General features: G+C 34.5%; 1 protein-coding gene across 1 annotated transcript in view; it reads left to right on the top strand.

Annotated features, from left to right (window-relative positions):
- The window catches only part of TBC1D32 (TBC1 domain family member 32), a 186,107-nt gene extending 168,138 nt beyond the window's left edge, over nt 1-17,969 (top strand). Inside the window, exons 33-34 of the mRNA XM_045188724.2 lie at nt 6,152-6,340; nt 13,583-17,969. Coding sequence (XP_045044659.2) covers nt 6,152-6,340; nt 13,583-13,702 — 309 coding nt within the window. The 3' untranslated portion in view covers nt 13,703-17,969. The remainder of the gene's footprint in view (nt 1-6,151; nt 6,341-13,582) is intronic.
- The last annotated feature ends 552 nt before the right edge of the window (nt 17,970-18,521 follow it).

The raw sequence follows: 18,521 nt of genomic DNA, 5'->3' as shown, positions 1-18,521 counted from the left end.
CCACTTTCCCTGGCCCTACCCACCCCTACCTCCCACCCTCAATCCTTCCCCCCTTATATGTGTTCCTTGATGACCCTTCACCTTCTTCCCCCCATTACTTCCCTCTCCCCTCCCTTCTGGTTACTGTCAATTTGTTCTTTATCTCAATGTCTCTGGTTCTATTTTGCTTGCTTGTTTGTTTTGTTGATTAGGTTCCACTTATAGGTGAGATCATATGGTATTTGTCTTTCACGGTCTGGCTTATTTCACTTAACATAATGCTCTCCAGTTCCACCCTGTCTTTGAAGTGTAGGAGCTCCTTCTTTCTTTCTGCTGTGTAGTATTCCATTGTGTGAATGTACCACAGTGTTTTGATCCATTCATTTGCTGATGGGCACTTATGCTGTTTCCAGCACTTGGCCACTATAAATAGTGCTGCTATGAACATTAGGGTGCATAGGTTCTTTTGAATTGATGTTTCAGGATTCTTAGGGTATATTCCCAGCAGTGGAATTGCCAGGTCAAAAGGCAGTTCCATTTTTAGTTTTCTGAGGAAATTCCATACTGTTTTCCACAGTGGCTGCACCAGTCTGCATTCCCACCAACAGTGCACCAGGGTTCCCTTTTCTTTGCAGCCTGGCCCACACTTGTTGATTTGTTAATGATGAGCACACAGACATATGAAAGGATGCTCAGCATCACTAGCCATCAGAGAGATGCAAATTAAAACCACAATGAGATGCCACTTCACAGGATCAGACTGGCCATCATAAACAAATGATAAGATACTATATCTTATCTAACAAGAAAGCCTAGAGCTGTGTTTCTGCTTTTGGGATCTAAGAAGTTTTAATGATTTTTCTAGGTCCTAGAATTGTGCCTGTGGTCACGTGTCAGTAGCCACAGGTTTTATGGTTAATATTATCTTGATCTTGGAGCTTATTTGATCTGTTTATGTGACATGCTTGTTAGATTTCTCAATAGTAAACTATCCTTCATTCCCTTGGATTTGTCCGACCAGAAACATTTTCCTCTTAACTAGACAGTAGTTCTTTTTAATATTATGACACGCTTTTATACTTACTTTGAAGAGCCCTTATGTCATTTATTACATTTCCTTGTACCAGTTTACTCCACCTATTGTTTTAAATTTCCTGAAATTAATTAGAAGCCTAATTATGCAATTACATGTAGTGAAAAGGAATACTCTTTCTCAGCCGATTGTAACTCTGTGTATGTAACTAAAACACTCCTGGGAAATTTGAATTATAAAATGTTAACTTTGGTCAGACGTAGTTACTTAAATATTTAATATAAGCTCAATAACACATCCTTTCAATTCTTCTAAAAATTGAAGTCAGGGAGCAATATGTTCCTGAGAGTTCCTTTTTGCCATTCTAGTCATGATTGATACGATATGTATTGTCTAATACTTCCAATCATTTACTAGCTCTTGACATATATCCTTTTAATTTCAAAATGGACTACCAAAGACTGTGGGAAAAACTTGCAATACATCAGGCCACACTGTATCAATTTTGTATCTGTCATTTTGTCATCTCTTTATCAATTTGACATGTCTTTATCAATTTGAAACTGCTTACATGTAACAAGCAGATTTATCTAATAAAAACCACTGCATTATTTCTCAGCAGTAATGTTATGTTTCTTAAATTATCTAATGTAAAAATGCTTTTTTAATGGCTCCCTTTGTGAACTAGTCATTTTGTGTCTAAAGTATATATCATTGCTTTGTTGATGTTATTTGCCATTTTACTGGTAATTATAAAATATGTAAACTACTTTTAATTAACTAGATGGGTATGTGTGCTTAAGTAATTATTTGGATACAAATTTTGTATTTCAAAGCTTATTCATTTTGACCTAATTAGAAGCAGTGCTTTTTGAAGTTGTTAATTTATAGACACAAAGGAATTGGGATTGGTTGATTAATGAAGGATTTGTGGGTAAGTTGCTGAATAAAATATGCGGCTCCTTGAAGTAAAAATAATAAGCTCAACTAGAATACAAAAATATATAGTTAGAAATACATACTTGTTGATTAGTGTTTCTTCTCAAGAGTAATTGAGATTGGAAAGGAAATAGAAATTCAAACACATATTCTTTCTTCTTAAATGAACGGAAAATCGTTTTTTCTAATTAACTTTTTGACCAATTTTATAAAACTTTCCTCATTGAATTTTATTAACTTTCCTGGTTTAAGAAGTATCATGTATCTTTAATCCTTTATCTCTTGTAATTCCTTTAGGACATCATTTGGCATATCATTGATTATTGTACTCTACTGTGTTAGCAAGTGGGCTAACATGGATAATCTTCTGAATACACTCTAGAAAAACCTCTTGGTTTTTCTCTTTTGCTGAGTCTCTACCACCACTACTACCATGAAAGCAGACTTATAGATAACTACTTTATCATTTCATATATTGTGACAGTGCTTTATGAGAATGTAAAAGTGTATGAAGGCAAAGCAGAATGTCAAAGCTAGGAATGCCCCTTGTTCAGAGAGTCATACTTAGAAATGTGGCCCAGGCTTTGCCTCTCAGACATGTGGCTAACGTTGCTACTTGAAATATGTTCTCCTTCCCTGTGCTTCCCTTTACTAGGTTATCCTGATAATGAGGACTTCACTTAAAACTACATATTTGATTTTGAAATTAGTTTTATTTCTTACCTTAGTAATTATTTTTATGGTGAGAGCAAGTAAAATAAAACCAGAATAGTTGTTAAAAATAGATAGTGTGTTTGGATCATAAAACTTGATCATTTGAATCATATGTACTTTGGCTTATTCAGGTATCCATAAGGAATTGTTCTTCACTTTTTTTTTTTTTTGCTTAGTTCTTATGGAATGCTTTGAAGATTGTTAAGTGCCAATACCCATGAGAATAATTTACCTGATAAAATAATTATGTTTATCTCAATGTTGCATTGTAATGTTCTTTGGCATAAGCTTAAGTATGATCAAAGAGAAAAATTTCCTAGGAAGGCTGTGGTACATTTTGATACATATTGTGCAAGTGATTTTTCTTCCTTATAAACCTAAAAAAGCCATTTAAGTGTTTTAAAGTATAATTAGGTCTAAAGAACATTGGTTTACTATAAAAATAAAAGTTTGTCTCACTTTCCTTGTAAACCATTTTATAAATGATTATTTTTTCAACAAATATGAGGACTCAACTGCTTTTTAAAAAAATACAGTATTGCATATTTTTGAGATGTATAAGAAGGAATTTGGCAATTTCTAGTAAAATCACATGTGTATTTACCCATTTATGTAAATGCCAGAAAATTGCAACAGTATTAGAAACTATATAATAAATAACTAATTGCAGATTCTGGAATTAGTTATTTCTGGGGTTATTAGTTACATTCTGGGTGATTTTCTTTTAACCAATCTGGATGAAGGCAGGTGGATAACTATCTGTCTACATACATTGTAACTTCAGATATATTTGTTGGAACATATGAAGTTGGTAGGTTTAAAGGTTAAAAGGAGTCAGTGAGCAGCAGTTTCACACTGTTCAGCCTGCAGAAAAGTAAGGCCAACTAGAAAAGGGGTCAGAACCTGTGACCCCTTTCATCTCTTTGTCTACTTTGCTAGTCATCCCTGAAACTCACACCTGGGTGGGAACTGTGCTCTCTGGCTGCAGAGATGACTTGTACTAATTTCCACTCTCCAGGTGTTTCTCCTTCATTCATCCAGCGATTCTCATTTTCATTAACACAACCTGCTCATAAGTTGATTGGCATTAGTAGCTGCAGCAAAGAACAGAGACAGAGAGAACCCTGGCAACAGTGCTGTAAAGGAATGAAAACTATCGCTTTCAGTCAAAGAACCATTGAATGCTCCAACCTACCTAGTCAAGTAGAAGAGGTATTTTTTTCTCCCCAGTCCAGTAGAGCCACATTATGTGGATATTTGGTGGGCACTAGAAGTTTGGTAATGAACTCTGGATGCCAACTGACCCTCCAGGTTGAGGTCTGGGAGAAGAATCCTCTCAAAGTCAAGTGAACAGTAAAGTTGGTACCAAAGGAAATTAAATATATCCTGCTTATTGACAAATATTATACACTTACAGACATATTCTAAGTCGATACTGAGTTAGCTCAAAAGCTCTATGAAAAGATTTGAAGCATAGTAGAAAGGAACTTAATTTTGTAAAGGAAAATTTTATACTTGAGAATAGAATTACAATAAAAAACAGAAGAAAATATTTGGTCTAATGGAGTTGACATTATCAATAACAAAATAGGAAATATGAGCAGGAGATGAAAAGATATGCCCATAATGGCTGAAATTTAGAAGTTAATGGCTGACATGAGTAATGATATATGGAAAACAAAAATTCAATGAAACCATCTAGTATGGCCTGAATTGTGTCCCTCCAAATTCACCTGTTGAAGTTCTAACCCTCAGTACAGGACTACTTAGAGATAAGGTCCTTAAAGATGGTAATGGTGTTAAAATGAGGTCATTAAGGTGTGCCCTAATCCAATAGGAGTGGTGTCCTTGTAAGAATAGCAAATTTGGACACAGACGTGTACAGAGGAAAGACCGTGTGAAAATATGACAGAAGACTGCCATCTACAAGCAAAGGAGATAGGCCTCCGAAGAAACCAACCCTGCCAGCACCGTGACTGTGGACTTCTCCAGAACTGTGGGGAGATAGATTCCTGTCCTTTAAGTTGCCTGGTCTCTGGCACTCTGTCATGGCAGCCCTAGTAAACTAATATGCCATATTAAAGGCAGTTAGAAGCAGAATCAGCATCCCCCAAAATTGAATCAGGGATATAAAAACAAATTTTCGAAACTATTCAAGAATATATTTTTAAAAGAAAAAATGATAGAACAAAAGAAAATTTGTGCCTGTGTATCTTTTGTATCTATGATAAATTGATATAAGCTACCACATCTATTCCCACCCCACTAAGTCATAAAACTGTAGGAAAAGATAGGTTCAATAAAAGAAGTCTTTCTTCGGTGGTAATATGTTGCTCATTAATGAAAACTGAAATATTGGAAACCAATTACTGGTCTTGATTTCCCAAGACTGCAGTATTATAAACTAGGCTGCTTAAAATGACAGAACTGTATTGTCTTACAATTTTGGAAGCCAGAAATCAAAATGAAAGTGGTGGCAAGGCTGTGTCCCCGCTGGACATACAAGGGGTAAAGTTTCATGTTTCTTTCCTAGTTTCTAGTAGCCTTAGATTTTTCTTGGTTTGTAGATACATCAGTCATCTTTCTTCATGTATGACATTTTCTGTGTGACCTTCCAACATCTTCCCTCTGTGTATGTCTGTCTCTTTGTCCAAATTTCCTCTTTTTACGTGGATGCCAGTCATATTGGAATAGGGTTCACCCTAATGACCTCCTTTTAACTTGATTACCTCTGTAGAGACCCTGTTTCCAAATAATGTCACATTCACAAGTACCGGGGTTAGGACTTTGACATGCTTTTTTGCAGGAATACACAGTTCCATTCATAACATTAATGTACCAAAATGTTAACAATGTTAATCTCTGTGTGATTGTTATTTTTTGTTAAACTTTACCATTTTTCCACAGTGGACATCTATCTCTTTTATAATCTGAACAAATGTGATTCAAAAAGTAACACAAATGATTGTTTTTAAAGTCTCATTTTTAAATATTCTCTACATTAGCTCTCAGTTTTTATGTTACATAATTCTGTTTGGTTGAAATTGTTTTCTGATTCAGCAAGAGTCCATTTGCATTAATGTAACATTTAGCAATCTGTCATCTGCATAATTACACATCTGTGATTATAGGTAGGACAGAAAAAAACTTCCATTTCTGAGTTAAAATGGTATCTGTAGAGAGCAGACTGGTGTTATCAGTAAGAGAGGACAAGAGGAGTAGAGAAGGCGTGGAGCAATAGGTATTTGAGCAGTGTGAGCATCATCAGCTGACCCCACGTCCTGAGTCCCAAGGACGTGACAGTTTTCTCGGGCACTGAGCAAATGGGTGAAGCATCCTCGTTAGGCTTAGATGTGGAATGTGTTTCTATTTTCACTGAATGCTAAGCTCTTCATTGGTTTTGTGCGTATTATTTGGTTATTGCTTTTTGGAAGTCAAATAATGGTGTTAAAACTTTCTAATGAACTGACTTATCTTTTTTTCTAGATTTGTCAGCAATGGATAACTCAATGTTTTTGGAATTATTTAGATTGGATAGAAATCTGCCATTATATCGCCACTTGTGTTTTCCTTGGCCCTGATTATCAGGTGTATATCTGTATAGCTATATTCAAACATCTACAACAAGACATTCTACAGCACACTCAGACTCAAGATCTGCAGGTTTTCCTAAAAGTAAGTGTCTTTATATCTAAAGGGAAAATGGTTAAGATTTAACCATTTCCAGATGGTCATCTAATCCTAAAAACTACCTTTAGAGAAAGGTACTATTATCATCCTCCTTTTAGAGAGGAGGAAACCGAGCCACCAAATTAAGTAAATTGCCCAAACTTATACAAGTAGAGAGTGATGGAGCTGGAATGTGAAGTTAAGCTGTCTGGATCCAGAGCTTTGCTTTTAATTAGTGTGCTATGCAAAAAAAGACTTACTTTATTTATACTTCTGGATCTTACTTAGTCCAAGTTCAAGTTACTGCGTTAATACAGAGGTTTGGTACTTTTTAAAAAAAACATTTAATACAACTTCTTATACCTCCATATTCTATATTTTCCTAAACTTCTAATTTTTATAAAAGCTTTTCCTAAAAGATTATTCTATCATAGTACGCTTTTTAAAAAAGTCATTACCATATAGAAGTAAACATTTTAAAACAAGACATAGTTGGTCACCTTCTTGTTCACAATGATAAGACTTTTGAAGCTCTGGACTTTCGGAAATATGTGATATATAAATACACCCCTGTGTGCAGTTTGCGGTGGCCGTCCAACTCTGTTTTAAGTTGAAATCTTTCCTGAGGTTTAATTATGTTTCCCTTCCCATGGGCACACATTGACTTGTGTACACCAAAACCAGTATTTGGCATTTGCTAGTTTTTCTCTAGTCTATGACTGATTTCTATGTAAATGAATTTTATCTTTATTTCTTTACCATTACATTTCTATGTAAATGAATTTTATCTTTATTTCTTTACCATTACGTATTGTCTGAGTTATTTTCCATTTAATGATGATTTTTCTGTAAATAAAAGACATTGATTATTTAAGATTGCCAAACCGTCAAATATTTTTATTGCATAAGTACAGAATGCAAAAGGTCTTAAATTTCCTGCATATATTGCTGGAATTATGATTTTAGAAAAATTTGTAATGAAAAAGTATACCAAGACAATGATTGGACATGTAGGAGGAAAACTTAGGTAGAGAAAAAAAATGACCTGCAAAAGGGCATTTGGAGTACAGGGTTGGTTAAGTAAATGGGAATTGTGTTGAGGACAAAATGTGAATTCCTTTTCAGAAAGGGATATTTTCATCAGCTACCTGGGCATTTATGGAGGTTTCAGAGTCTGAAATCTCCCCAAATTCTTATATTTGTGTATCCCTAACCGATAATTCTCTAACCTCGTATCCTACTTTAGTTTTTCTTACAGTGTTTGTCACTAGCTGAAATTATTTTATATGTACTTTTGTCACTCTTCCCCAGTATAAAGGGTAAGCTCCACAAGAACGTGATTTTCTCTATATTGTTTACTAATGTATTTTCAATGCCTGGAACAGAACCTAGTACATAGTAAGTGCTCAATAAATATTTGTTGATAGACAAATAAACAAAGACTGTAAATAAATATAAAGGGAAAGAGGAATGAATTTAGTTTTATTCACATTGAATAACAAACATTACTAAAGTCTTCAAATTATTGTCACGTATTTTCCTTCCTGCCAGAAGGGTCTTTGTATTCATCATCTTTAAATCTGATAAACAGTGGTGATTATTGCAGTTTCCTCTCTCTCTTCACTAATGCCAGGAACATTGTAATGGAGTTTGCAAATGGTGACCTGTTTAAATGCGTCCCAAACTCTATTGTGCTTTAGGCATAATGCTATGAATTTAAAATTAAACAGTTTTTAAATGAGGGGAAAAACATTATCTTTACCAACTAAGTGTTACTTAAATCACTAAAATTTTAATTGAATTGGTTTAAATCCAAATTAAGGACATGCTGGCAAAGAATTAATTGTTAGTACTTGTCCTGGAACAAACTTTACTTCTTACTCCTACTGTTTGCAGTCATCCGAGGGGTTAGAAAAATGCCCCCCAAATACTGACTTCACTTCACTTTTCGTTTGCTTTTCAGCAGGTAGTCTCAACCTCACTGATCTCTTCTGGTGGGCAGTTTTCTTTTTGTGAGATAAATTCCAGTGTAGTTTATTTAAATATAATTTACATAACCCTTTAGCTACTCTATTAAGTCTCTTTTCGTTTGCAAAGTACATAAACTTAACGTGTACCACGTTTCACTTACTGACACCAGTGATGGGATTCTGATTGATAACGTAATTTTTATATAGCCCTCAGAAGACCCCTTAAGTCAGGAATAGCTATATGATGTGCAAGTTACTCATTTAACTATAATTATAGGGATTAAACCTTTGAAATTATGTTTTATACTATTGACCCAAAATCTCAGCATTGTGCTGAGAGAAAAAAAAATAAAACTTGTCAACAATTCTCCATGTTAGTACCTGTCACATCCATAATAACATTCTTTTAAATTACATATTATTCCCTGACTCAACATATTTAATAATCATTGCTTCAGAGAAGAAAGGAGATGAAGTAGAATAGGAAAATTTACTGGTTATATATATTTGCATGCATTTATGTGGACTTTTTTTATTTTAAAGAATGGGCTCATACTTCTTTGATAATAAAACTACTTTTTAAAAGGAAATTGAATCATTATATAAGAGTAGATAAAGCAAACATCTGACTTGTAAATATGTTCAAATAATTAGGCCCAATTGAATTAGTTTCCAAAATGTTGAAAAACCATAAACGTAAATGTTCCACTATTATCAGTTGTCCTGAGAAACTTCAGATAAGGTGGTTCCAGAAGATTGAAAATATGCAATTCTTTTCCTGGTTTAAGTTTCAGGTATTGACAAAAAGTGGCATGATAGAAGCATAAAGAAAATACGAACCCATGTGTCTTCATTTGGGTTTCAGCTCGATATTGTAAAGCAGTTAATTGAGAGACTAGACTCATTGTCCACATTTCTAACAGCCCACTGGATAATTCTTTATGATCAATCAGTGTATTTCAAACACTACTTGGAATGTCTTAGACTAGAAGGTGGTGAGCACTAGTGAGCCGCCCAGGCTTACTAAAAAATAAAATAACAAACAAAAAAAAGTATTTTTATCTGTTGATTAAACCACTAAATGCTAGATTAGATGAATATCATAAGTTAATATAAGCAAGGTATGGTCTGAGTTTTTCACCATATCTTTGCAGACACAACAAAAATGTGGGTTGGATAACTGAGCAGCTACGTGCATAATTCCCACGCTACGGTGGTTAATAGATTAGTACTGAGCTAGACGGCAGCTTCTGAAGGCATGCTGACGAGCTTATTCCTTGTTCTTGGGATTCTGAACATTTTTATCTGTGACAGATGATGGTTCAGAAAATCTTGAGGCATCAAACTTCTAGAGAGAAAAACATCTAACAAAATAAATATTCTCCAATAGCTCAGCAAGCTTGAAAGTCTAAAGGTGTTTTTTGTTAATGCAGTCATCCTCTCCCCTCCTCTGTTTCTCTCCCTCACACACACAGACACTCACACACACACACAGACGTGCAGAAGACACAGATACAGACACATGTCTGGTGAGAGTTAGTTTAATAGTAATTTCAGAAGACCCTCTGTTTTAGCTGACTGACTATATTCATCCCTCTCTAGCATGCTAATAGGCTGACAATGATCTTGATTTTTAGTTTGTGAATTCAGCCTGGGGACAAATGTCACTGAAATGCCAGGCTAAGAAAAGAATTGCCTTCCAGTGAAAGGCTTTGAAGGCTCAAAATACTTAATTAAAATGCTTCAACTGAATCTTGCATATTCTTGCATATTATGGTGAAATCAATTTATAATTATGAAAAAATCAGATTAATTTCAACCCAACCAGTTAATTGTCAAGAGGAATTTTGTGTGTGTGCCTCTATTGCAGCTGTTGCTCCAGAACATGCTGACAGGCTAAGAAATAGTGATTAGACAGAGACAAGTAATTGAATGTAAGCTTTGAAAGACAATAGTATACATAATAATAAAAATAATTCACTATCTGAGGGGATAGAGAAAATGTGTTCCAGTAATTTGTCAACTGTGGTTTACACATATTTTCTGCATTGTCCTCAGTATAACTTGAGGTCACCTGAATTCTGGCTCTGTCTTTCACTAACTAAACTGGGGAATGTTGCTCGGCCTCTCTATGCCTCAGCTTTTGCATATGTATGATTGGGCGTGAAATAATACCAATTATATAAGGTTGTTGAGGAATAAAATGAGATGATACCTATAAAGTACTTCTAAAACATCATCTTCTGGCACACTGCAAACGCTTAAAAAAATTTGAGTTTCTACATTCCTATTCCATGCCTCTCCCACCTCCTTGTTCTTAAGAAAAAGACGTATACAGAATACAACAAAAGAAACAGAGTTTTCTACTGACTCCATAGCTAGACTATAAACTTTTGCTCCCATTTTTTTCCTCCCACCCCAAGATATCTTAGCGTTTGATATCATAGTAATACCTGGTACATAACTTTCAGTTCTGTGTCAGGAACATTCATTTACATTGTATCTGATCAAGGTCTGTTTCTTTATGTACCCAGCCAAGATTAAATCATCTTCCTAGTCATCACATATGCTCATGAACCCTTCAGCTGAGTTAAAAAATTTTTAAGAACCACTTACTCTATCCTAAATATTTAAGAACTTCATATTTTATCCAGAACCACACATCTATTTAAACTTTCTTAATCCTAAGAATAACAAGGGTACTTATTAAAATTGATATGTCTAGATTCCTTCCAAGACCTTTTAAGATAGAATTTTCATGACAGAGTCCTGAGTTGTCAGATTTCAGTACAAATTCTCAAGGAGCTCAAAACCTTTAGAATATGTAAAAATGTTAACTTTGGAGATTGAATCCATAATGCCAAAATCAGAATTCAAAAGTTTTGAAGATATGACTCCCAAGAATTTCTGATTTTACTAAGTGCCCCAGGACGGATCTCCTAGAAGCAATATTACTTGCAAGTTGTGTTTCTACCCCTTTGATCAGATAAGAAGGTTCTTTTTCACACTCTAGGTCAGACACACTGCACGGAAGTTCCTGTCTAGCAAGGGTGAAGAGCAGAGATGTGATCACAAAACTCCTTCTCTCGTGTGACTATTATGATATGATTTGTTGCTTCTTATGTGAAATTTGACATTAACACACATACTTTGTTAAATGACCTCAGTGTACAGTAAATTCTACACCTTTGGTGGTAAACATTTATTTTATATTACTTCCTGATGATTATTAATGAGAATCAACTCTCTATTCCAATATAACCCACTCAGAGGGACTTATCCTACTTTTTTCCTCCATTCTTTTTCTTTTCATTAAATTTCTTGGGGCAACATTAGTTAATAAGACTATATAGGTTTCAAGTGTACATTTCTGAGATATATGATGTGTATATTACATTGTGTGCCCACCACTCAAATTCAGATTATCTTGCAACATCATATATTTGGTCCCCTTTACCCTTTACTAACCCTAACCCTAACCCTTCACTATCCTCCAAACCCCCCTTCCCTCTGGTAACCACCATACTGTTGTCTGTGTCTGTTAGTTTCACTTTTCTGTCCCACATATGAGTGAAATCATATGACTCTTAGCTTTTTCTGATGGACTTACTTTCCTTAGTATAATATTCTCAAGGTCCATCCATGTTGTCACCGATGGCAGTATTTCATCTTTTCTCATGGCTGAGTAGTGTTCCACAGTATGTATGTGCCATATCATCATTATCCAGTCCTCCCTTAAAGGACACTTCGCTTGTTTCCATGCCATGGCCACCGTAAACAGTGCTGCAATGAACATGGGCATACATATGGGCATACATATCTTTGCAAATAAATATTTTCAAGTTTTTTGAGTAAATACCCAGAAGTGGGTGGGATTCCTGGCTCCTGTGGCACCTCTCCTTAATGTTTGAGGACTGCTAGGCTGATTTCCATAGTGGCTGTACCAGTTCACGTTCCCACCAGCAGTGAATGAGGGTTTCTTTTTCTCCACGTCCTCTCCACACTTGTTATTGCTTGCCTTGTTGATAAAAGCCATTCTAACATGTGTGAGATGGTGTCTCATTATAGTTTTAATTTGCATTTCCCTAATAGCTAGTGAAGTTGGGCATCTTTTCATATATCTGTTGGTCCTCTGCCCATTTTTTAATTGGATAGTTTGTTTGGTGTTGAGTTGTATGAGTTCTTTATATATGAGTGTTTTAGATATTAACCCCTTGTCAGGGCTGCTGTTAGCAAATGTCATCTCCCATTTGGTCAGTTCTACTCTCTTCTCGCTTGTAGAGTTTCTTGTAAGAAGCCTGATGATAACCTAATGGACTTTCTTTCATAGGCTACTTTCTTCTCTTCCTTGGCTGCCTTGAGAATTCTTTATTTGTCATTAATTTTTGACAGCTTTAATACAATGTGCCATGGGGAAGGCCTTTTTGGATTAGTTCTGTTTGCTTCTTGGATTTGAGGATCTAGCTCCTTCCATAGTTTTGGGAAGTTCTCATCAATTCTTTGTTTGAATAGACTCTCTGTTCCCTTCTCCCTCTCTTCTTCTTCTTCTAGTAATGTTACCTTTAAACTGTAATTGCCAGAAAGGCACAAATTATCCCCAATTTTTTATAACCTCCAAAACTAACATAATACTTACTACACTGACTCAAGCATAAGCTTCCTTCTGCAGATGTTTTTTGGTGTTAACTTTGACGGGTAGGTACTGCATAGCCAGTATTCTAAAAGAAATAGTCATAAAATTCCCTAACAGTTGCTAAGATTCTAAATGGGTGTCCCTACCGTTTTCGCTTTTGAGTGCCTCTCTTGGAACACTAACCATTAAATTCCAAATTAGTACAGGCATGCATAGTACCAACATTATGAGTTGTAGACTGTGGAAGATTTTGTGAACAATTGCTGTAAGCAGGTGTATCTTGCAGTATTACAGTATTCTTTACTAGAAAAGCTCTAGGGTCTTTACTAATTACAAATGTAAACAGTCATTCTTTAAGTGAGACCTATTACATCTAAAATATCTAAGAGTTCATTTTATTTTTTGTTAGCTGTAAAGCATTTTTGGTTTTGAAAACATACAACCTTGTTTCATAGGGACATGGTTTCTTGCTATCATATACAGACACAGCCTGTGTCAAATAGAAAACAATTACACATTTGCCAGCTACATGAAATTCCTTGCCTATAACTGAAAAAAAAGACACACCAACTATTTAAAATTTATTAACTTAGAATTGTGTCTTTACCCGAGCAAATGAACTGTTCCCTCTATGTTTTTTGACAGGAAGAAGCACTGCATGGGTTTCGAGTGAGTGATTACTTTGAATATATGGAAATTTTGGAGCAAAACTACCGACCAGTGTTGCTGAGAGACATGCGGAACATTAGAGCGCAGAGCCTGTAAAGCGCACACGGAGGGACTTGATTGTCTCCTGTCTGCGTCCATAACAACATGTGCTTTGTGAATACACACTTTATAGATCAGTACTGTAAACTGAGTAATATCATAGTATATTCAAGTAGTCATCGGCTCAGTTTCTGACCTGAAAGGAATTCATTTAAGATTGTTCTTTTGTGTGATTGTTTTAGAACAAATGGAGCTTACTTATGGTTCTTTATATTTATATTTCTAGATCTCCTCCTTCACCAGATGATCAAAATTTTTTTTCTAATGAGTTTAGAAAGTAACAGCAGTATTGTAAATAATTCTTTGACTAGCCATAAAAAGTCCATAGAGACAAGGAGAAGACGATTGTTTTTATTTTTTTAATTTTTTGCCTGCACATATAAGGAAAATGGACAAAACCACAACTGCTTATTTGACATGTGAAGAAAAATTAACAAATCATATTTATCATGGCAAATTATACGATAAATGTTGTCCTCAGACATAATTACATTTCTAGGAATTGCTTTTGATCCCTATATCAATTTATAATTTTTCATGTGAAATATAGTCTCTACATGGTTCATTTAAAAGATAGATTAGTTATTTCATACTGATAAGAATTTGACTCTCATTAGTTATGCATTTTCCTTGGTGGCAGCTTTGATTTGTATTGAATTGAAAACATTAAAGAGAATAGATTTCTAAATTGTTTTAAATTACCAACACTATGTTTTATTTAAATAGAGTCTCTGCTTCAATGAGATTAATACAATATACTAGGGTCATTTTCTTATAACTGTGACATTTCATATATGAAAAATAATATAAAAATATTAAGTTGTTAATTTTCCAGTTAGCAATCTCAAGTTTTTAAATCAACCATTAAAGCCATTCTGGAGCTTTTTTGCCTTGTCAACATATGATGGCTGACCCACAAACTCATTTTTCCTTTTATTATGATGAAACAACCGGTATCGTACAGTTTTCAATTTTGTGGTTTCTGGGCTATTGCAATATCCACCTTCCAGAATCAGGTTTTACCCTATAAATGCCAACAATAGCTTTTCAGTAATGGTGTTCCTAAAGGGCATTAGAAAAGTTGAGAAAAGAAAATTGAGCAAGTTAATTTGACATATTGCTCACTTTGCCTCTCACTGATACGAGTTAAGTAAGAGTCCTCGGTGACCCAAAACACTGAGCTTAGTGTACTTTCAAACTTAATTTTGAAAGCTCTTCCACAGAAGCAGTCATACGTGTTTACGGATCCATTTCTTTCCATTCTATTCCTGAGTTACTATTATTAGTCCTAAGAACCCCATGGCTTTATGTTTTTTTAAATCTCTTACATGGTAATTGGATATACAAATGGAAAAGAAACTATAACTGAATTTTACAATATCCATTGGTGATTTTGATTGGAAACTGAGGCAAGTTCTAGATAATAACAATCACATTGTGGAAAATTAACTTCAGCTGGAGCCAGAAGGCTTTGGTTTTAATTTGATAAATGTATTATGAACAGAGACAGAAACAATGAGCAATTTGGTGAAATAAAATCTAAAATACTTGCATTTTACACTTTAGCTATTTACATGTTAGCTATTGTCTAGATAACACTGTGAATTATTTTGCACCTATTTTTATTTTAAGAATAATCTTTAGAATAGAAATAAATACAGTCTTGTCTTGCCTCTCAGTTTTGTTTTCAATTATTTAAAGTATAAATTCATAGGACAAATTTATTTCTAATTATGTGAAGGGACTTCATACATTTTACAGGATTTATTATAATAAACTATTTCATGATACAATGTAAACAAATTTGTGAATAATTGAGGTGCACATATATAAATCTTTGAATATCTGTCTTCAAAGTGTGATCTTTGTAGTTATGCCTTCTTATGCTATATAGGCATCTGAAGAATCTTGAAGGTAAATAAGTCTCAGAAATTCGTGTAAACTTTCCAACAGAATTCTATCTAAATTTATGATTATTAACTTATGGTGTGCTCTAATTTGATCTTTCATTTCCAAGAGACTAGAGAAATTTTCTTGGTCATTTCATTAAACAGACATGTTTCGAGGGTTACACATATAATTAAATATTTTTAATATTCAGGATATGAAAATTGAGATGCAACATCTCCACTCAAGAGCCCACAGTCTTCATGTGATGTGAATTTTAAAACTATGGAAATACAGTTAGTTGTAAGGATGACAAGTGAGAATTGACCTACAGATTTGGTGATTTTGATGGGTTAGTGAGGGCAAAAGTTTGGTTGGAGCAGGTTTAAATGATGCTGAGAGGGAAGATCTGGAATGAGTACTGCTGTACAGGGAAAGAGAATAGGGGGGTGTGGTGGCTAGAGGAGGCACGGGATCAAAAGACTTCCTTAAGATGGGAATTGGAAGTGTGTGTGTGTGTGTATGGGTGGAAATGATGCAGTAAAGAAGGAGAAATGATGATCCTGGAGAGAGAAATGCTGGAGGGAGTATCATGAATTACAGATGTTTGGGGAATGGGATCTAGTGCCTAAGTTTTGGAATTAGCCTTTGCCTGGAGCATAGATGCTCCTAGTAGCAGAAGAGGAGTTGGTGTAAATGGACAAAGATACAGGGTGGGCATTTCTGGAAGTTGTTTTCTCAGTGAATTAGGAAGAGGGTCATCAGCTAAAAGGTAGGATGGCAAAAACTTTGGTAGATTTTAGGAGATGAGAATAAGTGGAATAGTTGTCAGGGATACTGGGAGAGTGAATGGAATAGGAAAATATAATTGTGATTTAATAGTGTGAGGTATGTTAGCCAAGTTGTCTGTTTTTCTCTAGCTACATTTCACTGTGAAGGCACAGGAAGGAGTAGGTAGTGAATTGGACAAGCATTTCTTATCACACATAAAGCACAAACCATGCAAGAAAAAACTGATAATTTTATACACTTCCTCAAATTTTAAAAAGGAAAAAAACTCTTTAGAAGACACTCTAAAATTAATGAAAAGATAAGCCACAAATTTAATAGATTTTAAAACATACATCTAGTAAAAGGCCTTGTATTTATATTATAAAAATACCTTAACCACTCAATAATAACAAATAACATAATAATAAAACAAGCTAAATATTTGAACAAAAGCTTCACCAAGGAAGATATACAGATGACAACTTTGCACAAACGATGCTCATCATCATTAGTTGTTATGGAAGTACAAATTAAAACCATGGGAGATACTTACTAAATGGCTAAAACTGAAGAACATACACAAAACAAAGAAGAAATACCTGGTTGCAAGTGTTGGCAAGGAAGTAGAGCAACTGGGACTCTCATACATTCCTTTTTAAAGAATGAAAAGTACAACAGCTGTTTTGGAAGTTGGGCTTTTTCTTTTTCTTTTTTTAAACACACACTTAACTATGTGACTCAGCAATACCCCTTCTAGGTATTTCCCCAAAAGAAATAAAATATGTGACCATACAAACACTTACACCTGAATAATAATTGCAGCTTTATTCATAATAGCCTTATACTGGAAACAACCCAAACCTCAGCTGATGAATGGATAAACAAATGTGGCTTACCCATAAAATGAAACATTAAAAAGTAGCCATCTACTGATGAACACAAAATCATGGATGAAGCTGAAAAGCATTATACTAACTGAAATGAGACAGGCACAAAAGAATTCATGCTGTAGGATTCTATTTATACGAAATTCCAGACAAGGCAAGTCTATAGTGACAGAATATCAGTGGTTTCCACAGACTGGCCCTGGGGGATGGGCATGAAGAAAAGGGATTTTGTGCATAGAGGCAGAGCGCACTTCTTGTAGCTGCATTCCTAAGATTAACTCCACTTGGTCGTGACATTTTCTCATTTTTATGTTATCACGTTTGATTTGTTAAAATTTGGTTGAATTTGTATGTCTATGTTCATAAGGGATATGGACTTGCAGTTTTCTTTTTCTGATTTTGATATCAGGGTAATGCTGGCTTCATAAAATTAGTTGATAGATTTTCATCTTCTGTTTTCCAAAAGGCTTTTGTATAAATAGTATTATTTTCCCCTTAAATGTTGGTAGAATTTTCCAGTGAAGTCTGGAGTATTGTGTGTGTGGTAAGATGTGTAATAAAAACATTCAATTTCTCTGCTACATGGCTCTTCAAATCATCTCTTTATTCGTAAGTGAAGTTTGGTAGTTTGTTTCTATCAACATGTCAAATTTATTGGCATCAAATTAATCATAACAGTACCCTGTAAACCTTTTTAATGTGTGTAAATGTTGTAGTGAGATCATCGCTCTTATTTTTTATATTGTTGATTTGTACCTTTTCTTTTCTTTCCTGATCATCCTGGATAGGTTTATAAATTTTTTTGATGTTCTCTAAGAATTAGCTTTTAATTTCACAAGTTTTCTCTATTTTTCTGTTTTGGGTCTCTTTGATCTCCACCTGAAACTTCATTTACTTATATTTACTTTCGGTTTCATTTGCTCTTGTTGTTGTAGTTTTGTAAAGTCATTTATCTGAGATCTTTCTTCCTTTCTAATAGAAGTATTTGGTGCTATAAAATTCCCTATAAGTTCTACCTTACCTTCATCCACAAATTTTGATATGTTTATATATTTTTACAAGTTATATGTATTTTATACTGTAGTCTTACAATAAAGCTAGAGAAAACAAAATGTTATTAAGAAAATCATAAGGAAGAGAAAATATTCTTACAGTGTTTACTGAAAAAAATCCACTGTAAGTTAACTCACACAGTTCCAGCCCATGTCGCTCAGGGTTGACTGTGTAAGAAAGGCTGGCTGGGTCTTACTTCATGTGGTACTTTATATCAT

Source organism: Desmodus rotundus, chromosome 11 (genome assembly GCF_022682495.2).
Source record: "Desmodus rotundus isolate HL8 chromosome 11, HLdesRot8A.1, whole genome shotgun sequence".
Taxonomy (NCBI): Eukaryota; Metazoa; Chordata; class Mammalia; order Chiroptera; family Phyllostomidae; genus Desmodus; species Desmodus rotundus.
Note: the sequence above shows the minus strand (reverse complement) of the source record. Positions and strands in the feature narration are given on the sequence as shown.